The sequence below is a fragment of the Rattus norvegicus genome, chromosome 12, assembly GCF_036323735.1.
Source record: "Rattus norvegicus strain BN/NHsdMcwi chromosome 12, GRCr8, whole genome shotgun sequence".
In the NCBI taxonomy this organism is placed as follows: Eukaryota; Metazoa; Chordata; class Mammalia; order Rodentia; family Muridae; genus Rattus; species Rattus norvegicus.
The window spans coordinates 9,956,662-9,983,570 of NC_086030.1; the positions used below are offsets into that span (position 1 = coordinate 9,956,662).

The window sequence follows — 26,909 nt, forward strand, 5'->3', positions numbered from 1 at the left end:
CTGCCTCTCTGCCTCTCTGCCTCTCTGCCTCTCTGCCTCTCTGCCCCTCTGCCCCTCTGCCCCTCTGCCCCTCTGCCCCTCTGCCTCTCTCTCTGCCTCTCTGCCTCTCTGCCTCTCTGCCTCTCTGCCTCTCTGCCTCTCTGCCTCTCTGCCTCTCTGCCTCTCTGCCTCTCTGCCTCTCTGCCTCTCTCTCTGCCTCTCTGCCTCTCTGCCTCTCTGCCTCTCTGCCCCTCTGCCCCTCTGCCTCTCTCTCTGCCTCTCTGCCTCTCTGCCTCTCTGCCCCTCTGCCCCTCTGCCCCTCTGCCCCTCTGCCCCTCTGCCCCTCTGCCCCTCTGCCCCTCTGCCCCTCTGCCCCTCTGCCCCTCTGCCCCTCTGCCCCTCTGCCCCTCTGCCCCTCTGCCCCTCTGCCTCTGCTTCTGCTTCCAGGGTGCTGGGATTAAAGATGTGTGCTATTACCACACACCAGTGGGAATTTTTATCTTGAAAGAAGACATATTTGCAATAGTTTTTCTATCCCTGTGACAGTGTAGGGTAAGATTATAAATCACTAGGCTGTTAGATTTAACCAAATGCTATGGTGATATCAGGTTGCTGACTACCATGTGGCTTTTAGTTTCCCATAAAACTGCCAGCTTTCTGGAAGCTTCTATCATTTGTGTCTCAGGCCCTCCATTCAAGAACAACATGGACATTGTGATTATTTGTATATACTCAGTCCAGGGATGGCACTTTTAGAAAGTGTGGCCCTATTGAAGTAGTTGTGTCCTTGTTGGAGTGGGTGTGTGCATGGGCTTTAAGACCCTCACCCTAGCTACCTGGAAGTCAGTGTTCTGCTAGCAGCCTTCAGATGAAGATGTAGAACTCTCAGCTCCTCCTGCATCATGCCTGCCTGGACACTGCCATGCTACCACTTCGATGACAATGGACTGAACCTCTGAACCTATAAGCAAGACCTAATTAAATATTGTCTTTTATAAGACTTGCTTTGGTCACGGTGTCTGTTCATAGCAATAAAACCCTAACTATGACAGAAGTTGGTACCAGGGACTGGGGTATTGCTGTGATAGACCTGACCATGCTTTTGTTTAGAAGAATGTAGATTTTGGGACTTTGGATTTGGAAAGTGGTGGAATGCTTTAAATGGGACTTAATGGGGCATCCTAATAGGAATATGAAAGACTTTTTTTGCTGTGAGTAATTTGAGCTATGTGGACCTGGCCCAAGAGGTTTCAGTGGAGAATTCAGTATGTGGCCTAGGGACTGTTTTGAGGTATTTTGGTGAAGAATTGTGGCTGCTTTTTGCCCTTGTCTGAAGAGTCTGCCTGAGCCTGAGGTAAAGAGATTTATGTCACTTGCATTGACAAAGGAAGTCTCAAAAAGGCCCATTGGAGACTTTGTTCTCTGGTTAAGTCTCATGAAGAGCATTTTAAACAAATGAGCAAGCTGAGAAAGGAAAAATATAAAATATATGGTTTAAAAATTAAAGTGGCACCAGGAAATAGAGTGGAGCTGAATCCTGTGTCTAGGAGAGAGCAGATTAACGGAACAGGACTTTGGGGCAAGATCCTACCCAAATAAGTTTAGATCCAGGCACGGTGGTACCTACCTTTAATACCTGGAGATAAAGCCAAACAGATCTCTGAGTTCAAAGCCAGCAGGGACAGAGCAAGTTCTGGGTGAAGGAAGCTTAAGTCCAGGTGTGGGGGTACACACCTTTAATCCAGCTTTGATAAAGTAACAGAATGGGGCAGGGTTGGGGGGAGCTATGTTCCAGCCCTATCAAGCAGCAGAACTCAGTGGTTTCTGCCATTTGGCTCTGGCTTCAGAGTCCAGAATAGAAGGGACAACTGGGACAGTTGATGCTGGTCAGCTGGAGCTAAGAAATTAGTGATGACTAAGAAGAGACCAGCATCACTGAGGTGAAATCTTCTGGGAAGTGTTTTCTGAGAGCACCAGAGATAGCCAAGGTTGTAACTCTTGCTACAGCTGTACTTGGTAATGTGTAAGAGTCACCCAGGTAGTACTGGTTTTGAAGGCATGAAGAGGTCATAAAGAATAGCTGAGGCTTCGCACTGTGAGAGACCATGGAAGGTCAAGGGTGAAGGTGCAGCCTCAACTGTTGTTGACATCCCGAACTAGAGGGGTCATGCAAAGGGTTTGAGGCTTGACACTTTGAAGAGGGCCTAGGAGAGGCTATTGGTGAAGCCTAGCTGCAGCGGAAGACCCCAGTGAGTTGGAGGTGCCAGTACCATGGGATGATCACCGAGAACAGCAGCAGCAGTGGAGCGGATCAACCTGAGCTTAGAGCGCTACAGAGGGCAGAGCTGGAGAAGTGACGCCAGCCCTTTGGAGGAGCCCAGAAGATCATGTGTGGATCCCAGACATTGAAACAAGAAGCTGGAAGACTGAAGTTGCCTTGGAGACTCCAAGATGCTCAAGAAGCCAGAGTTGTGGGCTATCTGCTGCGGAAAGCTGCTAAGTGGAATCAACCCAGGAAAAAGAAGTTTGCTGCAGTCAACAAAGATGAAGGAGTTGGAGATCCGGAGACGGCTCTGACATCAGCCATGCAGATGCAGAGTTTGGAGCTGGTTTCCTGTCTTGCTTTGGGGATTATAATTCAGTGATTGAATGAATCTCAGAAGAGATTTCGAGCTTTGTACTTTTAAATTTGCTGAGACTGCTATAGACTGTGGGGGCTTTTGAAGTTAGACTAAATGTATTTTGCATTTGGTTATGTTTAGGTATGGCCCCCATAGACTCATGTTTAAACAAGCCTATGGGAGCCAGGGAGTGGAATGTTATTATATATGTTCTGCCCAGGGAGTGACACTATTAGGTGTGGCCCTGTTGGAGTAGGTGTGTCACTGTGGTTGTGGGCTTTAAGTCCCTCATCCTAGCTGCCTGGAAGTGAGTATTCTGATAGCAGCCTTCAGATGAAGATGTAGAACTCTCAGCTCCTCCTGCCCCACCATGCCTGTCTGGATGCTGCCATGCTCCCACCTTGATGATAATGGACTGAACCTCTGAACCTGTAAGCCAGCCCTGATTAAGTGTTGTCCTTATAAGAGTTGCTTTGGTCATGGTGTCTGTTCCTAGCAAAAAAACAAAAACAAAAAAACCAAACAAAAAAAACAGACATTGATGATTGACAACTTTGAAATTAGATAACTGGGTATTCTTGTTTCTTTGTTTCTCTGATAAAACACTGATAAATACCACCAGGAGAAGGAGGAGTTTATTTCCTTTTACACTTCAAGTCACACTCTATCGAGAAGAGAAGCCAGGGCAGGAACTCATCATAGAAATTGAAGCAGAGACCATGGAGGAATGCTGCTGGTTACTTGCTCTCTATGGCTTGCTCAGCAGCCTTTCTCATACAGAGGAACCCCATTTACCTAGGACTGGCACTGTCCACATTGGCCTCCCACATTAACCATCAATCGAGAAAATGCCCCCACCAACATGCCCAGGGTTCAGTCTCATGAAGGTACCTCCTCCTTTAAACTTCCTTTGCTCTGGTGTGTCAAGTTGGTGTCAAATTGACAAAACTAACCCCATGTAGTTGTGGGTCATGGACAAAGATTTTTGGGTCAAAACTGAAATATTCTAGACCAAAGACCTAGTCTGCCTGTATTAAATTCTTTGTTTGGATCATGGATTTGGAGAAGGCTGTGCAGTGACTGTGTCCATTGGGTTTCCATCATTGATGAGTACCTGAGCTGAACATTTAAGGGGGCAGTGATTTGGCGCTGTCAGAGGTGTCAGTGGGGCTCGGCTTTTGCTACCTGCACAGGAGGAGAAAACTCACCTCCCTCACAGCTGCTTGGAAACAAAGTAAGGCAGGGGCTGAGATGCCAAGATCCTTTGAAGACCACTCCCCTGGTGACTTAACTTTTATTATATAGGTCCCACTTCTTCCATAAACTCCCAACAGCGCCAACACTTGGGATGAAGCCTCCAGAAGCCATTAGAAGGCATTTGTGGTTAAGGACTTTAATAAGATGCCAGAGACACTGCATAACCAGTGAAGGAGGAGGAAGGGGAACAACACAGAGAGAGGCTGAAACCCTCAGGGAGGAAGGCAGTCTTGTTCACAGTGCCATTCATAGAATCCAAATGAGAATCGCTCCCTGACAGAAGGAACATTCTTAGTTAAATGGAGGAACTTATTTTATGATTTTAGTCAGTGTTAGGTACCAAATAAACCAGAATAACTGTGTTTTTTTTTTCCTGGATGCTACAGGATAGAAGGATGTTCCATTCACTCTGTAGAAAAAGGTGATACAGGGTGCTTAGATAGATGCTTTCGTTTTTCTCTTTCATGGAACTGGAAAGAAGGAAAGGGAGGTGACGAAGTTCACTTACTGTTTCATGCTTTGGCAACAGAAAAACAGAAATGTCAGCCGTGTCTGGTAAGACAGGGGTGTGCACCCTAGGGATGCCACAAGACGTGCTCAGCCCTCCAGAACCCTACCCACATTCTTTGTCAAGCTTAAAGTAATACACAGACAAATGCAAAATATAAATTTATTCATAGTATTCTTTTCCCCCACATTTATAAACTTTCAGTATAAAAGTGTCCAAGTCTTCATAAACATTTTTCACTTTCAAAAAACAAAGCCAGCGCTTCTGGCATTTCTGTGTGGGACTGGGGGGGAATTTGTGCAATTGAGTGAATGGCCCCAGATCAGACCCATCATCCTGTGTCACCTTTGAACTCTCCTTGTCTCTGTGCTAAATGAGAAGAGAACTTACCAGCAATAGAAATATTGTTCTAAAGCATTTGAGAATGATAACTCTTTGGGGAAGTTCAAGTTTCTGATTTCCTTTGCTCCATGGGTACCTTTAAAAAAAAAACCGTCTAAGATCTCAGCTTTTCTGAGCTTAAATAGGCCAAGAGGCAACGGCTCTAGGCTCCCACAGCATGCCTTCTGCTCATCTGGTCATGCTAGTCATGATAAACTGGTGTGAGGAACTGTGTTCAAAGTTGCTATTCCAGAACCCTGCAGATGCTGTCAAAAGTACCAATAAGATGCTGATGATTTCATTCGCTACCGAAAGTGTGGTGACAAAGATGTTCATTTTGTGTCGTGATGGTCACATTGGAATAAGATGTCACGGATGCCCATACTTAACAGACAGTGCAACGTGATGTAAGAGAAGGCCATGGCAGTGGCTACATGTGGGCACCCCGGGGTTAGGCGGGCAGTGCTGACTACCTGGAGATCCACCATGTAGCAGTCTACATGGATTTACTTGTGCGTGCCAGGTCTGGGCTGACAGGAAGGAGAGGCTTGTGATGCTATTCTCAGCTTGGTCCACAGGTCATAGAGCTGTCACCCGGAATGCAGGGCCAACAGCCGTTGCACTGTGTCCCTGGTGCTGAACAGGTGTCTGCCGGCCAAGATGGAAACCGTCTCAGATGCCATCTTCCCCAAATTGTACCTTGTTTTAGGTAGTACCCTCAAAGTCCAGAGATCCAAAACCACTACGGGGAGACCGGCTTCATTATACTGTCCCCAAGGGCTATTTTGTTCAACACTCCAAGTTTAAGTGAAGAGTCATCTGTCCACACAATGGAAGCAGATAGACTTTTCTTCTTAACTTTGAAAATGGATTTCCTCCGATGTTTGTGCAGCAACTGTTTCAACTTGTCCTTAAAAAGGGAGGTGGTGAGAGTGTAGAGGATGGGGTTTAAGGCGCTGTTTACCGGAAGGAAAAAAACCACGATCCAGGAAGTGATTGTGCCTAGAGAAATAAAAGAAGTTTGAAAAGAAATAGAAAGTGGCTCCTCTCTCTCTGTTGCCCCAGACCCAGTCCCTCCCCATCTCCTCCCTACTGCTGCATCAGAATACCAACTGCAACCTCGCCAACAACATCTGTAGATCCCACACACGTCCTCACCTGACTCCCTGTCCCCACTCATGGCTGACTCCCAGCCTGCAACTGCAGCAGGTCATGCCTGTTGGCGTGATCTATGTTCCACCCAGCAGTTACCTAGCAACAAGTATGTAGGCCAGGCTTGCTATAAAAGGGACTGTTTGGCCTCTCTCTCTCTCTCTCTCTCTCTCTCTCTCTCTCTTCTCTCTCCTTGTCTCTCTGTCTTTCTCTCTCTGTGTCTCTCTGTGTCTCTCTCTGTCTCTCTCTCTCTGTCTCTCTCTCTGTCTGTCTCTGTCTCTGTCTCTCTGTGTCTCTGTCTCTCTCTGTCTCTGTCTCTCTGTGTCTCTGTCTCTCTCTGTCTCTGTCTCTGTGTCTCTGTCTCTGTCTCTCTCGGTCTCTGTGTCTCTGTCTCTGTCTCTCTCTGTCTCTGTGTCTCTGTCTCTGTGTGTCTCTCTCTCTCTCTGACTCCCTTCTCTCTCTGATCTCTTGCTTCTCCCGCCCCCCAATCTCCAGCCTTGCTTCTCTTTCTCTCTCCCCCCTCCTCTACTCCCCTCCTCTCCCCTGCTCCCTCCCTCTGTTGTTCTCTGTCCCCTCTCTCTGCCTCTACTCCCTTCACAACTCCCCTTCTTCTCATGCCCCCAAGTAAGCTCTCCTCTGGGGGAGCCGTGCCTCAGCATGGGCCCGTGGAGTTGGTGCCCCTTCCCAAGGCACCATACCTCGCTCTATAAAACATATCCTTGGCTTTATAGAACACAGCAATGCCTACCAGAAAGCCAGGCAGGCTGTCCGCAGACCTTCTCTTCTCTCTGTTCCCCCAGACCCAACTCCCCAATTTCAACCCCAGCGCTGTGGTAGCCCTCCCTGCCCCCTGCTCCCTGCTCCCATCTTCGGGGCATCCCACAGCTCTTCCCTTCCTAACTTTCCTCCATCAACTTGTTTTTTTGTCCCAGACTCCAACTCCAGCAGGCACTCTCCTGCTAGCCCAAGGGCCACTACTCACAGGGCAACAAGGAGGCTGAAGATGGACCCTCTCCCTCTACTCCTGCGATCTGATGGCCCCGGTCACGTCCCAGCTCTGTAGCAGGAAACCTGCTGAGGTCTCCCTTTCCTCTCTGACCCCATCCTCAATGGATCACGAAGACCTTCTCCTCCAACCTTCTTTCCCCCAATCCATCCCTCCTAGCCTTCAACACTAATAGCCACTCCCCATGGACATACGAACTGATCAGGGCAAAAACCAGGTAACACACAGCATCACGTGCTTCAAAAATCCCGAGAGGAAACAGAAGCCAAGGAACAAAACACCCACCCCACAAAGACACACCCAGCAGTCAGCGCCTAGATATTTAATCATCGCCAAAACAGATGCTGAAAGAAACACCTGTGTGAAAGCAGAGTCAACAACGGCCAGGGCATTAACTCTCCAGAAGAGTTCACCTATTCTACCATAGCAGGCCAGAAATAGTCCAGCCTAGCCGAAGCCCAAGAAAATGACCCCATATCAGCCTTTATGAACATGGTAGCATTTCCTTAAAGAGGAAATGAAGAAATCCAGAAAAACACAACAAACTAGTTTTAAGGAGATAACTGGCATGTTCAAAACCTGAAGTTGGGAACAGAATCAATAAAGAAAACCCAAACTAAGGCTAAGGGACTTGAGGACCTGCAAAAATTTAGGAATTTTTTTTTTTTTTTGAGCTGGGGACCAAACCCAGGGCCTTGCACTTGCTAGGCAAGCGCTCTACCACTGAGCTAAATCCCCAACCCCAAAAATTTAGGAATTCTAATGGGAAGTACAGATGCAAGCATCACCAACAGGAGACAAGAGACGGAAGAGAGAATTATTTCTGGTATAGAAGATATGGTAGAAGAAATCGATCCATTGGTTAAAGAAAACGTTAAATCTAAAAAACTCCTGACTCAAAATACCCAGGAAACCTGGGACGCCATGAGAAGACTAAACCTAGGAATCACGGGAATGCAGGAAGGAGAGGAAACCAAGCCTAGAGGCCCAGAAGATGCTTTTAATAAAATCACAGATGAAACCTTTCCTAACCTAAGGAAGGAGATGCCTATAAAGGTACAAGAAATTTACAGAACACCAAATAGATCGGACCCTGAAAGGAAGTCCCCGCGGCATATAATAAAGAAAGCACTAAGAACACACAGAACACAGACTATTAAAAGCTGCAAGGGAAAAATACCAAGTCACATATAAAGGCAGACCTATTGGAATTATATCCAACGTCTCAATGGAGACTGTAAAAGCCAGAAAGTCCTACAGACTCTTAAGTGATCGTAGATGCCAGCTCAGATGACCATACCCAGCAAAACTTTCCATCCCTGTAGATGAAGAAAATAAGTTGTTTTATGATAAAGTCAATTTTAACAACATCTCTCTGTTGGAATACTAAGCTCTACTCCCACAGCTACCTGGGAACAGCCAGGTATGTTCCGCCCCACAGTTGCCTGGCAACAGCCACCTGTGCCTGACACTATAAAAGTGGCTGCTTGCCCTCTCTTCCCCTCTCTTACTCCCCTCTCTTACTCCCCTCTTACCCCCTCTTGCTCTTTGTTCTTTGCCTCTCTTGTCCCCTCCACCCCCCGCCCCCGCTCCCCCAACGTGCCTATGGCCGGTCTCCTTTCCACTCTTCTACTCTTCTCTCATTAAACCTCTCCATGTGGAACCATGGTAGCTTGGTGTTTTATGTCCGGTTACGGGCAGAGATTTAAAACCTGACATTGGTGCCAAAACCCAGGATCCAACCAGGAACCCTAACAATGGTGCCCTGTGAGAGAACCCTAACAATGATGCACCCTGTGAGGACATTGATCTCCTGTGGTGCCTGTCGCCCTGTCGCCGGCTGCAGCGGTGGGAACCTCGGGGCCGAGGACAGGCTCGTCCCACGGCGCGCCTCCGCCGGCCGCCCAGGCACCCTAGCCTGCCCTGGTCATGGTCATGGTCCTGTGCTCCCTCGGAGCTACGGTCCACTCTGGGCCCGTGGCGCAGTCGCGGTCACTCGCTATGGGCTGCGTGTTTGCACTGGCTGTGGTGAGGAAGAATGGAGATGCACGCCACTTCTGTACACAGGACCCGAGATCGCCGCCTAGCGTGCTGCTGTTGGGCCCTGCCGTTAAATCTGCCGCCGCTTCTGCGCACGTCACACGAATTCGATCTCAGCTGCTGCCTCCACCACTCCATCTATGCCTTTGGACCACCACCACCTGCTGGCTGCTGTGGGACTCAGGGCATCCATCACTCCAGCAGGATGCCCAATCGCCATGATGCCCCGCTTATAGCTGTCCACCAAGGAGAGCGCCCTCTTCAAGCACGTGCTGGTTGGTTATTCATTATTTTGGTACCTCGGAGCTTGACTTTCTATGGTGTACACATGGTTTCAGGGGAGCGTTCTTGTACTTGGAAAGACCTCTGCTGTCTCTGGGGATGAATCTTTTTACTGACTCTCGTTCTAGGACCTTTTCTCTTGGGCGAGACTTTCCCTCTCTCTCTCTTTTTGAGACAGTTTAATGCCAGGCCAGGCCTGGATAAGCTGCTCTCTGGCTCAGGAGCACCGGCTCTGAGAGGAGCCCCAGCGCTAGTAGGGGCAGTTAATCCTTATTCTCACCCACGGGTCTATAGGTCTTTACCCCCTGTCCCCATTTCCTGGAATGTTTTGGTCTAATTTACACTAAGCATAAAACAATATCTCGGTCTGGCCCCATCCCCAGGACTCCCCCTCCTCCCTTCCTCGTTGCTGTAGCTCCTGGTTTGGGTTAACTACACCCACTAAAACACAGGAAATAACCTCACACCAGCAAAATCAAAAGAAGGGAAACACACACACCACCACCAGCAGCAGCAGCAGTGACAATACCAAAGTAACAGGAATCAACAGTCATTTGCCATTGATGTCTCTTAATGGTCTCAATTCCTCAGTAAAAAGACACAGTCTAGAGGATAGACATTACCTCAGGGTAACAGGTTAAGATAAAGATATTCTGAGCATGTGGACCTAAGAAGCAAGCTGGGGTAGGCATTTTAATATCTAATAAGATAGACTTCAAACCAAAACTAATCAGGAGAGATAGAGAAGGCCATTGCATACTAACCAAAGAAAAATCTACTAAAATGATGTTTTAATTATTAATCTCTATGCCCACGTTTTTTGTTTTTTGTTTTTTGTTTTTCCGGAGCTGGGGACCGAACCCAGGGCCTTGCGCTTGCTAGGCAAGCGCTCTACCACTGAGCTAAGTCCTCAACCCCTAAGCCCACTTTTTTTTTTTTTTTAAAGGAAACACTACTACAGCTTAAACCACATACTGACCCTCACATGTCAACAGTAGGAGACTTCAATATCCCATTCTTGTCAATGGACAGGTCATCCAGACAGAAGCTAAATGAACACCGGAGCTAACAAACCTTGCCAACCCAACGGACACAAAAGAGTACACCTTCTTCCCGGCACCTCGTGAAACTTTCTCCAAAATCAACCACATACCTGGACGCAAAGTGAGTCTCAGCCGATGGAAGAAAATGGAAGTAAGTCCCAGCGCTGACCACAATGGATCAAAGCTGAACCAGGGACACACAAAAAAAGCTCACAAACTTCCGGGACGGACAACTGTACTGGAGAAAAGTGGCTTAATCCGGAAATAGAGAAATTAAGGATGTTTTAGAATTCGATGGAAACACACACGCACAGTAACACTTGATAATACTGAATAATAATTATAAATACACAGCCCGTCCAAACCTGTGGGACACAATAAACGTGGTGCTAGGAAGAATGTTCACAGCGCCAAGTGCCCTGCGTGGAAAAAAACTGGATCGATCTCACACTAGCAGCTTAATAGCATAGCTGAAGGCTTGAGAACAAAAAGATCCAATCAGACTCAAGAGGAGTGGACAGCAGGAAATAATCAAACGGAGGGATGATATCAATAAAATCGAAACGAAGACTGGTTTTCTTTCTTTTCTTCTCTTTTCTTTTTTTCTTTTTGAGGAAAATCAATAAATAGACAGACCCTTATCCAAACTAACTACTAGTAGGTGGAGAGAGAATACCCAACTTGACAAAGCCAGAACTAAAAGGGGGATAGGGGTAACAAAAGGTACCAAGGAAATCCAGAGGATCATAAGGACACACTTTAAAAACGTGTACCCCACCAATTTGGAAAATCTAAAAGAAATGGATAATTTTCTTGCACGTACCACCTACCAAAGTTAAATCAGGATGAGATAAATGATTTAAATAGACCTAGAACCACCAGTGAAATAGAAGCAGTGATTAGAAGTCTCCCCCAAAACAAACAATAAACAAAAAACCCTCCAAAACAAAAAAACAACAAAAAACAAACAAAACAAAACAAACAACAACAACAACAAAAACCCAAAAACAATCCAAACAAGCAAAAACCAGGTCCAAATGGTTTTAGCACAGAATTCTACCAGACTCTTCAGAGAAGAGTTTAATACAAATATGCCTTAAATTATTCCACAAAATTGAAACAGAAGGGACACTGCCTAGTTCATTGTATGAGGCCACACTCATCCTGATACTCAAACTACATAAAGACCCAACAAAGAGAATTGCAAACCAGTTTCTCTTACGAACATAGAGGCAAAAATGCTCAGTAAAACACCTGCAGACAGAATGTTCTCATAGGTCAGAAGGATCATCCACCGTAGTCAGGTAAGCGCCATCCCAGAGAGGCAACAGACAAAAATTAGTAAATGTAACTCACCATTAAACAGACAGAACGACACAAACACATGATCATTTCATTACATGCAGAAAAGGCCAGGGACAAACTCCCACACCCCGTCATAATAAAAGTCCTGGGGAGATTAGGGATCCGAGGGACAACATACCTAAACATAATATATATTATAGCATATTAAATGGAGAGAAACTCAAAGCAATGCCACTAAAACCAGGAGCAAGAGGAGAAGGCATCCACTCTCTCCATATTTATTTAATGTAGCACCTGAAGTCCTAGCTACAGGTCTAAAACAACTGAAAGAGAACAAGGGCATACCGACTGGAAAGGCAGAAAGGAAAGGATCTTTATTTTCAGATGACATGATTGTATGCATAAGTGAGCCTAAAAATTCCACCAGGGAACCCCTACAGCAAAGTGGCCTGATAAAAGATTAACTTAAAAAAATAATAAAAATTAAGAAAAATCAGTAGTCCTCCTACATACAAATGACGAATAGAGTGAGAAAGAAATTAGGCAGAAACGCCTTTCAAGGTAGCCTCAAATAATACTAACAGTCGTGGGCTCACGACTAACTAACTCTCTAACTAACTAAGCAACTCTAACTAAGCAAGTTGAAGACATCTGTAATAAAAAAATTCAAGTCTCCAAAGAAGCTATCCGAAGAGGGAAGATCTCCCAGGCTCCTAGATCTGCAGGATTGAAATAGTAGAAATGACCACCCTACCCAATGCAATCTACAAATTCAATGCTATCCCCATCAAAATTCCAACACCGTTCCTTACGACAATTCTCAACTCCATATGGGAAGGCAAAAACCCAGGATGGCGAAAAGAATCCTGAACAGTAAAAGAACTGCTCGGGGGTCCCACCATTTCCCATTTCAAATCGTGCTACAGAGATATAATAATCAACCACGTGGCATTGATACACACACACACACACACACACACACACACACACACACACACACACACAAATAGACATGTTGATCAGTGGAACTGAATTAAAGATCCAGACTTAAATCCACACACCTAGAACCAGATTTTTGATAAAGCTAGAAACACACAGTATGGGGGGGTGGGGGGAACCCCGCATCTTTAACAAATGGTGCTGGTCAAACTGGATGTCCGAATGTAGAAGAATGCTAACAGATCCATTTTAATCACCTTGCGCAAAACTCAAGTCCGAGTGGCTCAGAGATATAACATACAACCAGATCCACCGAATCTAAGAGAAGAGAAAGTGGGGGTGTCCACAAGTTTTGGAACAGAACAGTTACAGCACAGGCACTGGATCAACAGTTAATAAAACAGAATTCATGAAGCTGAAAAGCTTCTGTATGGCGAAGGACACTGTCAAAACAGCAGCCTGCAGAAAGGGAGAAGATTTTTACCAACTTCACACCCGATAGAAGAATAGCATACAAAAATATAGAAAGAACTCAAGAAACTAGACATCCAAAAGCCCAAATAATCCAATTTAAAAATGGGGGAACAGATATAAACAGAGAATTCTCGATGGGCAAATCTCCAATGACTGAGAAAATTTAAAGAAATGTTCAGTATCCTTAACCATCAGGGAGATCCAAGTCAAAACTACTCCGAGATTTCATCTCACATCCATCAGAATGAGTAAGGTCAATAAATCAATTGATGCCTCATGCTGGTGAGGATGTGGGGCAAGGGAAATAATCCTCCATTGCGGACTCGAACTGATAGTATAGAAATCAATATGGCAGTTCCCCAGAAAGTTGGGAATCAATCTCTCTCAAGGTCCAGCTCTACCACTCTTGGGCATATACCCAAAGGACGCTCCATCCCGGCTACCAGGACATTACTCGACCATGTTCATTTTGACTTTATTCATAATAGCCAGAAGCTGGAAACAACCTAGATGCCCCTCAACAGAAGAATGGATAGAGAAAACGTGGTGCATTTACACAATGGAGTACTTTTACATTTCCACAAGTCCAACAGTGGAGTATTCCTCGGCTATTAAAAAAATGGTATCGGGGTTGGGGATTTAGCTCAGTGGTAGAGCGCTTGCCTAGCAAGCGCAAGGCCCTGGGTTCGGTCCCCAGCTCCGAAAAAAAGAAAAGAAAATGGTATCATGAAATTCGCAGGCAGATGTATGGAACTAGAAAAAAGTCCTCCTGAGTGAGAAACCCGGACTCAGAAAGACAAACGTGGTATGTACTCACTGGTAAGTGGACGTTAACCATTAAGCAAATGATAACCAAGCTACAATCTGTAGGCCCAGAAAGGTTAGGTAAAGAGGAGGGGTCTAGGTGGGGCAAACGTGGATCTCCCTCAGAGGGGGAAACAGAATAGATCTTTTCAGCAGACTGGGGGGCCGGTAGGTATGGGAGGAGGAAGTGGGGGTTAGGTAGGGGCGGAGTGAGATGGGGTGGAAGGAGGGGGTGCAGGAAGAGATGGCTGGAATTGGGAGGCTTATGTGGGTGGGGTGGAAACCTAATGCAATGGAAACTTTCTGGACTCTGTAAAATGATCTCAGTGAGGACTCCTCATAATGGGAGATACACAGTCTCATTTCTTTCTTTCTTTTTTTTTTTTTTTCCGGAGCTGGGGACTGAACCCAGGGCCTTGCGCTTGCTAGGCAAGTGCTCTACCACTGAGCTAAATCCCCAAACACAGTCTCATTTCTTGTAGCCATGCAAGCTGCTCAGTGGCCAGACAGAATTGCACTCAATTGAGTTGTTGGTCAAGCTCTGCCCAGGGTGGAGGGGAGTCTCCTCCTGGCTGCCACCCCAAGACAGTCAGTCCCCTTCTGTTGCCTGCAGATCAAGATGCATATTTCTCTGCTCCTCCAGCACCATGTCTGCCTGGATGCTACCGTGCATTTCTTGCCATGATGGTAATGGACTGAACCTCTGAAATTGTAAACCAGTCCCAAGTAAATGTCATCCTTGATAAGAGTTGTCTTGGGGGAGGGGAGGCTGGAGAGATGGCTCAGTGGTTAAGAGCACTATCTGCTCTTCCAGAGGTCCTGAGTTCAAATCCCAGCAACCACATGGTGGTTCACAACCATCTGTAATGAGATTCTGGTGTGTCTGAAGACAGCTACAGTGTACTCATATGAATAAAATAAATCTTTAAAAAAAAAAGAGTTGTCTTGGTCATGGTGTCTCTTCACAGCAATAAATCCCAAACTAAGACAGAATGTATGTATGTATGTATGTATGTATGTATGTATGTATGTATGTGTATGTATGTATGTCTCTATCTACCTATCATTCATTCATATTCTTGGCTAAGAACCATTAGCTAGCAACATACTTAGATTTATTTTTCTCTTGCTTCAGCTTTTTTATTCTTCTTTACTGGACTTCACCACTGTCCACTTTAGAATATTAAATATAAAACACTGAGGTGGGAGTGTTGATTCTTTGTGTCAATGCCATAGGTACTTATGGAGAATTTACTATGAGCACGCAAGGCACTGCCCTAGACTCTGGCCTTGTCAACCAAAGGGCCTGAGGAGGCACTGTGTGTGGGGATGAGGAAGGGGCCTGACCTGGTATCTCTACTTGAAGGAGAGACAGGATTTTAACGACAAACACAGGAATCCAGCAGATGGCGTCAGAGAACACGATGAAAAAGAACCGGTTGGCGACAGCCACCTCCTTCCCGATGTGGCTCCTCACTTCTGCAGTCTGGAGGGCTGTTTTCTGAATGGAGCAGAACATGGTGACATAGGAGAACGTGATGACGAGGAAAGCCAGCAAGTTCACGCCTGTGGGGAAAAGCACGCTTGTTTCACACTCTCTGTGTTGGTCAGCAGGGAAGTATCCGCTACGTGGTTGCTAACGCGGCACCTGGCGGCCAGCCTTTCCCAGAAGCACCCTCTCCTGTGTTCTCAGAGCAAGGTAGCTAAACTTCCCAAGTTTGGGGAGCAAGATCAAGAACTGGGTTTTTTATTAGCCTTAGAAGAGGATTTCTCCCCCCCCCCCCCCCTTCGGAGCTGAGGACCGAACCCAGGGCCTTGCGCTTGCTAGGCAAGCGCTCTACCACTGAGCTAAATCCCCAACCCTAGAAGAGGATTTCAAAGGTGTGCACTCTTTATGAAGAATTAGGGCCGGAAACTCAGTTCTAGAATACCAGGAGGCAAGACTGCCTCCTCTCTCTCTCTCTCTCTCTCTCTCTCTCTCTCTCTCTCTCTCTCTCTCACACACACACACACACACACACACACACACACACACACACACACACACACACATTGGTTCTGTCTTTAGTTCCTGGTAAGTCACCCCTTAAGGTGAGGCTCTGATTGTAATGCATGTCTCAAAAATAGATAACAACCTTAGCTCCTAGTCTTATACATATGAACAAAATAATCTTAGACTTTATCACGAATGTAATTATTCTTTAAGCTTTGGGCATTTCAATAACAAAAACCAAAACATAAAGCCAAAACGCATTTTTGCTTACATTTGCCCACAGTAATTTAAACTGTTGTAGTTCAGAACCCTTTAGACTCCATTTAGAAAAGAGATAAAAAAAATGTTAAAAATACAACTAAATGAATCACTCTTTTGGGGGGGGGGCAAATGGTTTCATAGATATCCCCTATAACATTGATTTCTTGTTTCTTTCTCTTGCTTTATTCTTGCTGTAATAAAAAAATCCAAAATAGTGATTATCGAATTTCTTTTAACAAGCGTCAAATTTGCATATGTTTCCAGAGCTGCTAAAAACACTCCTAAGCTGAATTCAGACTGTGTGGAAGACTCGCACTGGCTGGGGAAACAGTTTAAATTCAAGGTTATTTTTATCCACACACAGCATTTCCTTTTCCACGGGCTCACTATGTTGTCGTTCAATGGGATTTTATAACACTGGTTTGTCTGAGGCCTCTTGTCAGTGAGTTTAGCTTGGTATAAAATAAAATGATTCTGTTGTAGGTGTTTAATTTCTTTTAGCAGAGTCTCGCGCCTTAGCTGTAAAAGCCAGTCATATCCAACTTCCTTAGCACCTCAACTGGGCCTGGCTGGCCCCTGGAGCTGGGGTCGTCTTTGAACCCACCGTCTTTTCCTGGAACACAATTCTCACTCCTAATCCTGTCTTCGCTTGGCTGTGCCTCCCCATCGTTGGAGTTTCATTTCTCCTTTGAAGCCTTCCCTCGGCCTCAGATGTGGACATGCTACACTCTTTACCCATGGTGCATTTCGGCCTGTGCTATGAGGCTGCAGCCGAGGGTCTGCATCCCACTGTCCGTTCTGCAATGTCTGTGAGAGCTGCGGCTGGTGTCTCTCTAGTTCTTAATATTGTGCACGGCCATAGAAGAGGCACAATAAACTCTTGGCCCCATTAAGTAGTGGTAGTTTGAATGTGTTTACACAGGCACATACATGTCAGAGGTACGGTGAAGAAAGGAGCCTGGAGGAAGCCTAAACAGCCTAAACAATCCTGGGAGAAACACACTTACGAATACATGGCTGCCAAACAGAGTGATGTCTGAAGAGAATCATCAGAGTGCTGCAAGCACAGAGGTTTGTTTTTTCAGAGAAGGACGAGAAGGAATCGATGGAGAAATGGGAACAGAGGTTAGGGCCACTCCAGGATGAGTTATAAGCAAGCCCTTTAAAGTTGACCTTGAGAGTAGTTTGGGACATTGGTGGGTTTCTGATTGGAGGGAAAGGGCTGTGTTGGTGGCTGTGGCTGTGGAACAGATTCTGTGAGGAGGGGACTGTGATACCAGTGGCAGCGGGAGGGGGTCAGAGTATAGAGCAGGGGCAAGATCTCAGATGCTGCGCGACAGCAGTGGGCAGAGTCAGACAGGAGCAGAAGGCAGAGGAAAAATATTTTTAATAAAGCATCAAGGAGTTGTTGATGAAGAGGATGAGAGGAGGAGAAGTAGATGAAATGATGTGTCTTCGGTAAAGAAAGGCTGTGGGAACAACCTTCATTCCAAGCAGACTAAGGCGTGTACAATTTAAAACATTAATGTTAAAGTCTAAGTCTGTCATTTATTTATAACAGGAAATATAAGATCATCATTTCTAAGAAAAAAATCAGAGAATTGAGAATAGCTGAAAAGAACTTGTATTGAGGGGGCCTCAAGAGCTGTGTTTACAAATGGTAATAAATCTGTGGGTGTTTAGATAATCTGCTCTTGAGCTTCCAGAGTTTTATTAATATTTATTTAAATTATAACTACATTGTTAAAATGATTGGAAAGGACTTTGAGAAATTTGGTCGGGTTTCAGAACTGGGCACTAACTTAGAATTTTTCCAGGCCATACTCACTGTGAATGAAAAGCAAAAAGAATGAGGAACTATTAAAAAAAAAAATCACCCAAAGGTCCTGAGAGCGTGTCTCTGATCTCCACACTAAACCTCAGCGATAAAGAGTTTAATTAAAAAAACCTACAAGGGGTTGGGGATTTAGCTCAGTGGTAGAGCGCTTGCCTAGGAAGCGCAAGGCCCTGGGTTCGGTCCCCAGCTCCGAAAAAAAAAAAAGAACCAAAAAAAAAAAAAAAAAACAAAAAACAAAAACAAAACAAAACAAAACAAAAAAAAATCCTACAAAATGCACGCCAAGAACTTTGCTTCCCGGACGAACAGATGTGACATCTGATGATTCGTGCCATTCTGGAGAGATAGATGGCAGTGTCTCTGTGAAACCAAAGATGAAATTTACCTAGGAAAATCCCAAGGGAGTACCCTCTACTTCCAAAATCTTCTGCTTGGTCGTAATGAAGTGGGAAGCAGACTCCGTTTTTCCCATAAAAGTTGCCAAAATAATCCTCGCTGGTGAAGGGAACGGCCGCTATGAGAAATCCCGCCACCCAGATGCTGGCGAGGACCACGGCCGTCTGACGCTTGCCCAGGCGCAGGTTGCTGAAAGGGAATACGATGACCAGGAACTTCTCCAGGGTCAGGAATGTCAGCAGCAGCACCGAGACCTCTGTGGACAGCGTGGCCAGGAAGCCCAGCAGGCGGCAGGGTACACTCTCCATCCACAGCAGCGCATACTTCTGATACTGCCCTCGGTACTTGATGTCAAAGACGCCCACGGAGAACAGGTACACCCCCATCAGGCAGTCGGCACCTGCAGGAGCCAAGCAGCCCAAGACAGTTGCGGTCTATTTTCCTAGATCCTTCTTCCCGTGTTAAATGAACCGATGTGACTACCTCCTAGACTACTAACCAGCCAGTGGACCTGATTTGTTTTCGAGTTAAAAGGCTGGAAAGGGGTAACAATCTCCGAGGGATAGTAGGTCCATGAAAATATGTGTACTACTTGTATGGTTAACAAAATATTCTTGAGTAACACAAATTTCTGCCCATCTTTTTCTTGACAGTGGCATTAGTGGAGAATCTGAGCTTGTTAAGCATGTGCGCTTCTGTAATTGAAATTAATAATAAATTATATTTAGTTTACACATCTGAAAACTTTTTTTTTTCGGAGCTGGGGACCGAACCCAGGGCCTTGCGCTTGCTAGGCAAGCACTCTACCACTGAGCCAAATCCCCAACCCCACATCTGAAAACTTATTTCATCTTCCATCACCCCCCCACCCCCCATTGGCTGGTGTTCTCACTTCTACGTTGTGACTCCCAGGGCTGTGTTTTGTGCTAATAGCTTGTAACCTGAAATCACAGAGAACAGTTCATTCCCATCTAGAGTATATTAGCCCCCAAGGCTAATTTGTATCGAGGAGGATTTGTTGGATATACAATCCCGTATACACATCGCAGACACATACGCCAGACACATATAACCCGGTAGAAGACATTCCATTTATACAAGAAACATACTTACAACAAAGGATTTTGATGGACATAGCGTGAGTCGTATTCTCAGCCTTAATGAGAGATCTCACGGCTATGACGAGGAAATTCCCAGCGCAGGTAATGAAAGCTATAACCCAGACAGACACTCTGAGGATACTGTTAGCCAAGAGGTCCTCAGATGAAGATATACCATCAGTCGAGGGCATACAGATTCGGACATGGGGAACATAGGAGCAGTACCGAAAGGTTTTCAAATATCTGAAGCCAAAGGAGAAAAAGAGAGTCATCTGGCTGCAGTGATTCGAGAACCCCTACCAGGGCTACAGGCGGGAGCAGGGGTTGGCCCTTGGCTACTCTGCTTGTTATCACGACCTATTCTCATTCTTTAGCAATTTGCTGGTCTAGGTGGGGCTGTTGGAAAGACTAGCACTGTATAGGAACGCAGACTTCAGAAGCGTGTGGCTGCGTCTGGAGAGAGTCAAGGGTCAGGGGAGTACGAAGGTCTGAAGTTTCGGGGGCTCTACTCCCATCCCTGGCCATGTCTGATATGAGCATTCTAAAAAGCAGATCGTTATAAAAGAATTTCATCTCTGGACAACACCCCAGGCTTTCGCTGTAGGGAACCTATGTCTCACAAAAAAAAAAAAATATTCTCTATATCGACATTAAGTATCTAGCCTTCTTCTTGCGCTGGCCAAAGGGGAGAGTCTGAGACTAGGAAAATTGAGTCTTGCTGGAGTTGGGAGGAGAAGCAATCTTTTTTTTTTTTCCAGAGCTGCTGGGGACCGAACCCAGGGCTTGCTTGTGCTTGTGCTTGCTAGGCAAGCGCTCTACCATTGAGCTAAATCCCCAACTCCAGAAGCAGGTGTCTTAAGCCCAGGGTTTGTCTCGGAGTTTCTTCAAAAGGACTTAGATTCTAGAGGGGAATGAAGGTGTGTTTGTGGTCAATGCTTTTGTAATCTGGGCATGGGCACTCTTGAGGATTGGAGACAACCAGCCCATCAGGTTTAGGGCCGCACCCTAAACATGTATGTGTAGATTCTTTCCCACATGTGTTCTATCTGTACTCTTCCACAATGTCCTGAGGTTCATAACCCTTCTCTTCCCCCGCCTCCCCCAGCTGAGTATACTTTTACCGTCTCCGGATTCAGTTTCTGCACCAGCAAGTTAGATGGTTCCATGGAACTAGGTGGAGCCCTCTCAAGACTGTGTGCCTGGCCATCTTTAGCTGCCCAGCCTCCCTCCACACAAGCAAGGTGGCCTTTTAATCTTGCACAAGCCAGACCCATGCCCCTCAGAGAGCCTTGGCTCTGCTTTTTCTTTCGTTATATTTGGTTGTCTCAAAGGCCACATGACTGACCATCCAAACCCCTCATCTATCTCTTTATCTCACATATCAACATGGAATCAGTAGGCATTTACTTCTTGGCTCATTTACTCTGACTTCAAAGCTCAACGAAAGTACTCCTGGCATGTTCTTCCTCTCTCTCATCCCTGCGTCCTCAGCCTCCCTATGTGCCTGCCGCACGCTAAGGACTCAACAAACATCTCTTAGATCTCAGAGTGTGTTGGGGTCGTTGAGTGCTGGGCTTCTCAGGAACATACAAGGCAAGTTCTACCCCAGCAGCTTACAGTCCAGCCTCTTAACAACAGTTGGCATCCAATTAAAGGACTCTGACATTATTGGTTTCTTTTCCTACCCTGGACTCCTGGCACAAACTTGGTTCTTTTAGGATTCCATTATGCTTAGTGTCTTCAGAGAGAGAAAGCCAGGTTGGCTCTCCCACTGTGACCAGGGGCAGGCAGGGTGGGGGTTGGGGGATGGGCATGGGGAATGGGGGTGGGGGGATGGAGTATAGGGGTGGAGGATGGGGAGAGGAGGTAGGGATGTTTCAGCAAGTGAAGGCCAAAGGAAAAAGACAGCAGGTCTTTCATCAGGGTCGTAGCTAAGCTAACTCTTTTTTTCTGTTTGTTGTTGGTCCGCCCACGACCTTGGCAGTATACACCGGCTTCACCAAATTCAGAAAAGTCTGGATCTCTCTACTCTAAGACAGACTCACCTTCTGCCTGCAGCAAGAGTAAAGAATGGCCTCATGAATTATTTATCTAATGGTGCCACAAGGAAGGGAAAGGAGCAAAAGCATGTGGGATTCACATTGAACGCCTGTCTTTAGGCGCCACACCCCCTGCACAGACACAACACAAGTGCTGTCCCCAATGAGCACCTGAATTCACCTCAACACTCTGATCGACTGGCTGCACCCAACTTGGGATCTTACATCGATTTCTCCCTAGTTTTGTGGATGACAATGGTTAATTTCGAAATCAGGAACATATAGATCATATACAGTTGATAAAGAAATGGTCACGTTAAAAAAAATAAACACATTTACGAACACAACTTACACAGTGCACTTTAGCCAATATATATTCAAGTGACTTTACAAAACTGATAAAGATTAATTACCTCCATGTGCAGTGCACTTTTAATAAGAGAAACAACACCTGGAATCTACATAGCCCACATCTGAGAGCAGCCGACTGCCCACTCATGTGAAGGGAATTAATGTTTCCAGGTCTCCTGAGTACCCTTTAGCCAGTGACTTCATTTGATGTAATGTGTGGCATTCTGGTACCCTGATCTCTTATTGGGCCTCAATTGGATAAACATCGTGTTTCCAGAGAGAAGGGTCAGTCATGTCGGCACATCATTATATTGAACTCTATTTGAACAGGGACCAAAGGTGACAAAATTAAAAAGTTCTCAATAGGAAAGAAGACGTTTGTTGCATACAAACACAGTTCAGTGACAATCAGACAGTTCCCTTCAAGCATACATACATGTGAGAAAGGTTCTTCATGGGCCGGAACATTCCGGTGTTTATGTTTGGAATCTCTATCCTTTCCAGGTCTCTGGAAGATACATACAATAGGTTTCACGTTTTTGTTTGTTTGTTTGTTTGTTTAAGGTTAAACTTTGAAACCATTTCATGTTTGGGTCACGGCTCAAATCTGATACTTTGAAATTTTATGTTACCAATTCAAATGTGGCTACAAACTTCATAGTCGAAGTTCTGAGAAAAATTCTCACTAGTTGTAACACCTGCTGTAAGCAAAGCTCTTGGGTCACTTAGACGCAGAATTATGCTTTAATATAAAACCGGCTTTGCAATGGCAAGGGGCTGTGAGAGTGCGGCTCAGTGGTGGCATGTTTGCCTGACAAACACAAGATTCCGGCTTCCACCCACAGAAGTAATATTTATTTAAATTATGTAAATATTTAAATTATATTTAAATTAATTTAAATTATTATTTAATAAATAACCGATCGATCAAACGGCAGTGGTGTTTATTATTTTCGTAGTCTGATTAATCGGCACTTCCATGGAAGTTCATGGGTTTCATTCCACACCTAGAACTTCTGATCTGAAAACGTCATTAAAGTGAGTCCATTGGGAACCTGGATTTGCATATTTACTTCTCCCTGGCCTATGTGTCTTTTGAGTGCGAAGATGCTACTCAGAACCATCGTTTACTAATACTCCAGAGGAACTGCCATTCTTGTTTCCAGCCAGGGTCTACAACACGTCTTCAGAGGACGCCAGCAGGCTTGCGGACATTCTGAGTTATTTGGGAAGATAACTCAGAATATATGTGCCCTCGACATTTTGAACTTGTCCGGGCACTTCTGAAGGTATGGATCTCAGAGATCCCTTCAGAACAGTGTAAAGGAAGAGCCACAGGCGTCTCCGGAAGCAAACGGAAAAGGAAGTGTAACGCCACGAGAACCTCCTGCTTGTAGCATGTGGTCGGAAGAAACCTTTAAAAAGCAGGATTTATCCTGATGCTTTTAGCTGATTGAATACAGATTTTTTTTCACAGTATGTTTTTGAATTTTCCTTGGCCCAGTGGCTCCTTCACAGGAGAATCCCTTTGCTCTCTGACCAGAATTAAAACGTGAAGAGATGCTGATACTACAGAATTATCATGTGGCCCCTCTGGGAAACACCCTGAGTTCTTCTAAGACCCCTTCACCCCCTCTTCTTTCACCTATTCTTCAGCTCCCTTGTTCGAGTATCACCACTGACATTTTATGTGGATTGTGTGGTTGTTGCAGCACAAGGACCATTATAGCCTGTATGTATGTTCATATATATGAACCAATGTCCAGTTAGTGTTGTATTCCAGTGAGTCTTAGAAACAAACAACTAGACAGTAAATAAATGAGAGCAAGAAGAGAGGAATGTGTACCTAACAGTAACAACTTTGGGAAAGGGATCAGACAGTGGCGGGAGAGTTTTCTTTTTAGAAATGTGTGCAGTGAACCTAGGACCTCATGCTGGTCAAGTGTTTTGCTACTAAGCTACATTCCCCAGCATTTTAACTACATTCTTACACAGGACGGCTTTACGCAAGTGATTCAGTCCCGAGCGAATATCTTGTGTATTGTATGGATGCATCACCTGTCAATTAAAAAAACTACGGCCTATAAAAAAGGATAGACCAGAAGGTGGGACTTCCGGTAGGCAGAGAGAATTCTGGGATAGAGCCAGATGAGGGAAGACTCGCGGGGGAAGACAAGAGGACAGATGTGTGGTACTCGAGCAGAGGTAACCAACCACATGACAGAATGCAGATTAGGATAAATGGGTTATTTTAAAGTATTAGGTAGTCATGGGACGAGCCTAGCGATATAGCCTAGGCGTTTGTAAATTTATTTTGAGTGAGTCGTTATTCCGGGGAGCTTGGGGCTGGGGACAGTTCCGTGCAGGTGGGTATTTATAATGAAATATGATGACATTGCCCATTAGAGAAGAGTCATGTTGAAGGCCTGAAGTCAGCTGTTAAGTTAAAAAAACAAAAACAAAAACAAAACATGTTAGGGCTGGAGAGCTAGCTCCGTGGTTAAGAGCACTGGCGGCTTTTCAGAGGACCCAGGCTCACTTCCCAGCACCCACATGGTGGCTCACCGCCATCTGTCACTCCAGTTCCAGAGATCCAGTGTCCTCCCCTGGCTTCCAAAGCCACTGGCGTTATGGTCACATACCTGCCCTCACCACGAACAAATAAAGTTTTTAGAAAAATCACACGATATTTGTAGACTCTGGTTAATTACACTCTAGCTTCCTAAGAGCAAAGATCATGCTGCCCCTCAGTGGACGCCCACTAATATTGGCTAAAAGACCGCTAAATCGGGTGTTTTAAAATAGATTTCTGTTAGAATAGAAATAGAAATCTATTTAACAAAAAGAAACGTGATATTGAAGATTAGTCTCCGGAAGAAGCCTGGAGTAGTGGAACAAACCAGTATCCTTAGCGCTCGAGAAGCAGAGGCAGGAGGATCAGAAGTTCAAGACCGTCCTCAACCGCATACAAGCTTGAGGCTAGCCTGTGCTATGCGAGACCCTGCCTCAGAATATTAGACAAACAGACAGAAGCTCAACTTTTTTAAACAAGCAAAGCAAAACAAAAACATCAGTCTTTGGAGTCAAAGAAAAAAAAATGAGTTAGGCTGAAATAGGTAATATGTGTTTTGTTCAAGACAAGTGAACCTTAGCCAACAGATGGTCACCCAGGGGGAAAAAATCACAACATTTATAGAGAGTAATTGGTGGGATTTTTGGTACCACTAGAACTAAAATGGCTAAAATTGTAAAGTACTAAAACAAAACTAAATTGTTTGAATGCTTGTCTTTGTGGGACTGTTCTCAATAATTACAAAGTAAAGACTGATTTTTTTTTTAATCCTATAACTTCTTCAGGGAGATGGGACAGTGGAAAAGAAGGAAAGTCTTAGAGAATTTATTTCTGTCAGTCTTTTTCAAAACATAGCCATTACAAATTTAATTCTTTACGAAGATCTCGGGATTCGATTTTCTCTCTGAGCCCAGTTCTCTGGATGGATGGATATGCAGCTTCAAACAGAGTGGCTTTTACAGAACCAAGCGGCCATAACTGCAACTTTGCTACGACTTAGTTCATAACTGACAGCCAGCAGTGGTGCTCAGGATCTCCTGGACACGCCTCCTGGGGATGCCCGCCCCAGCTGGAGAAAGGCACACTTAGAATCAAATGCCTCTCTAAGCAAGATAGCCTCCCTACTGTGGTAACCGGCACAATGAGAAAGCTTTACTTACAGAGACTGAAGTTGTTTGAGACTTCCAAACTGGTTCTTGTGGACATACAGAAGAGGGTTGGACGACAGGTTCCTTTTTTCCCATTAGAGGAAGGGAGGGGGACAAGTATGGCTGTTGTTATTATATTGTAAGGCTAAGATGTTGCCACTTAAATCTGATGATGAGGCAGGGGACTTACAGCTTTTGGAGAAGGTGAAGGTCGCTGAAAAGGTGGGCTGGTAGTTTTGCTATCACATTGCTAGACAGGTCCCTGTTGACGACAGTGAAAACCAAAAACAGTTAACACTGGGGATAAATAGCAGGGGGGTATCTCTCCCCACCTTCCCACTGGACACAAGAGAAAACATGAAACCAGTTCAACCAGGCTTTGAACTTGTGACCCAGCAGGACCCCGTGAGTCAGCGGGGGGTGCGGGGGATGGGGGTTTGTTTTCCATGGCTGGCAGACCGAGTGGCTTCCCGCTCATCCAGTTCCTGTCTGGAATTTCCTCTCGCCCCTCTGCCAGCACATTCTGGCTCTGAGATCTCTAACTAATTTCCTCTCTGGAGCCCACTCTGCACATCTGTCACCCACACGTCCGCGAGTCTCACTCGTTCCACACGTTTATCCAGCCAAGCTTTTTGAGGTCAAGTCTGGAATCTCCTGTCTGTTATTGCCTTCCATCCAAATGAGCGTCAGCCACCCGGTAGCTACTCAGACAATCTCGAGTGGATACATGTATATATTCTAGGTACACCCCGCCCCCTGTTAGCGGGGATTGAACCTAGGACCTCATGCATGCTGGTCAGGTGCTTTCCCACTGAGCTACATTCGTAGGCAGTTTAAATGCATTCTCACATAGTTCTGCTCTAATGAAATATACCACTTGTCCAATCCAGAAAGAATCACAGGGTAGTGACTCTAGAGAGTGTGGCAGAGAGAGAGATCTGTCGAAATTGGAGACACAAATCTGTGTCCAAGTAGAGATGATGTTAAGGATGGAACCTTTGTACAACTGCCTCGTCAAGGATAAAGTAAAATAACTTATAAAACCGTAACTGGGTGTTTTGCCTGAGTGTATGCACCTGATGTGCATGCAGTTCTCAGAAAGACCAGGAGAGGGCATCAGATCCTCCAGAACTGGAGTTACAGATGGTTGAAAACTTTCATGTGGGTGCTGGGACCCAACGCGGGTCCTCTGGAAGATCAGCCATTGCCCTTACCTGCTAAGCCATTTCTCTAGCTCCCAAAGCATAGCATCTTCTTCTTTTTCTTTTCTTTTCTTTTTTTTTTTCTTTTTTTCGGAGCTGGGGACTGAACCCAGGGCCTTGTGCTTGCTAGGCAAGCGCTCTACCACTGAGCTAAATCCCCAACCCTAAAGCATAGCATCTTAACTCTTTTTGATATCTTGCGGTAGATATGGGATAGCT

The 26,909-nt window shown here is 45.4% G+C and overlaps 1 protein-coding gene and 1 long non-coding RNA gene across 2 annotated transcripts in view; one reads left to right on the forward strand and one right to left on the reverse strand.

The window, feature by feature from the left end:
- Positions 1–4,513: 4,513 nt before the first annotated feature.
- Rxfp2 (relaxin family peptide receptor 2) overlaps positions 4,514–26,909 on the reverse strand; it is a 61,924-nt gene continuing 39,528 nt past the window's right edge. The window contains exons 12-18 of the mRNA NM_001012475.2: positions 25,679–25,750; positions 25,501–25,572; positions 22,205–22,276; positions 19,392–19,621; positions 18,268–18,678; positions 15,139–15,357; positions 4,514–5,748 (exon numbers count right to left, since the gene is read on the reverse strand). Coding sequence (NP_001012493.1) covers positions 5,489–5,748; positions 15,139–15,357; positions 18,268–18,678; positions 19,392–19,621; positions 22,205–22,276; positions 25,501–25,572; positions 25,679–25,750 — 1,336 coding nt within the window. The 3' untranslated portion in view covers positions 4,514–5,488. The remainder of the gene's footprint in view (positions 5,749–15,138; positions 15,358–18,267; positions 18,679–19,391; positions 19,622–22,204; positions 22,277–25,500; positions 25,573–25,678; positions 25,751–26,909) is intronic.
- Positions 6,814–10,837, forward strand: LOC102549667 (uncharacterized). The gene is made up of 2 exons (XR_358482.5): positions 6,814–9,219; positions 10,259–10,837. It is a non-coding gene; the product is annotated as an uncharacterized LOC102549667 (long non-coding RNA).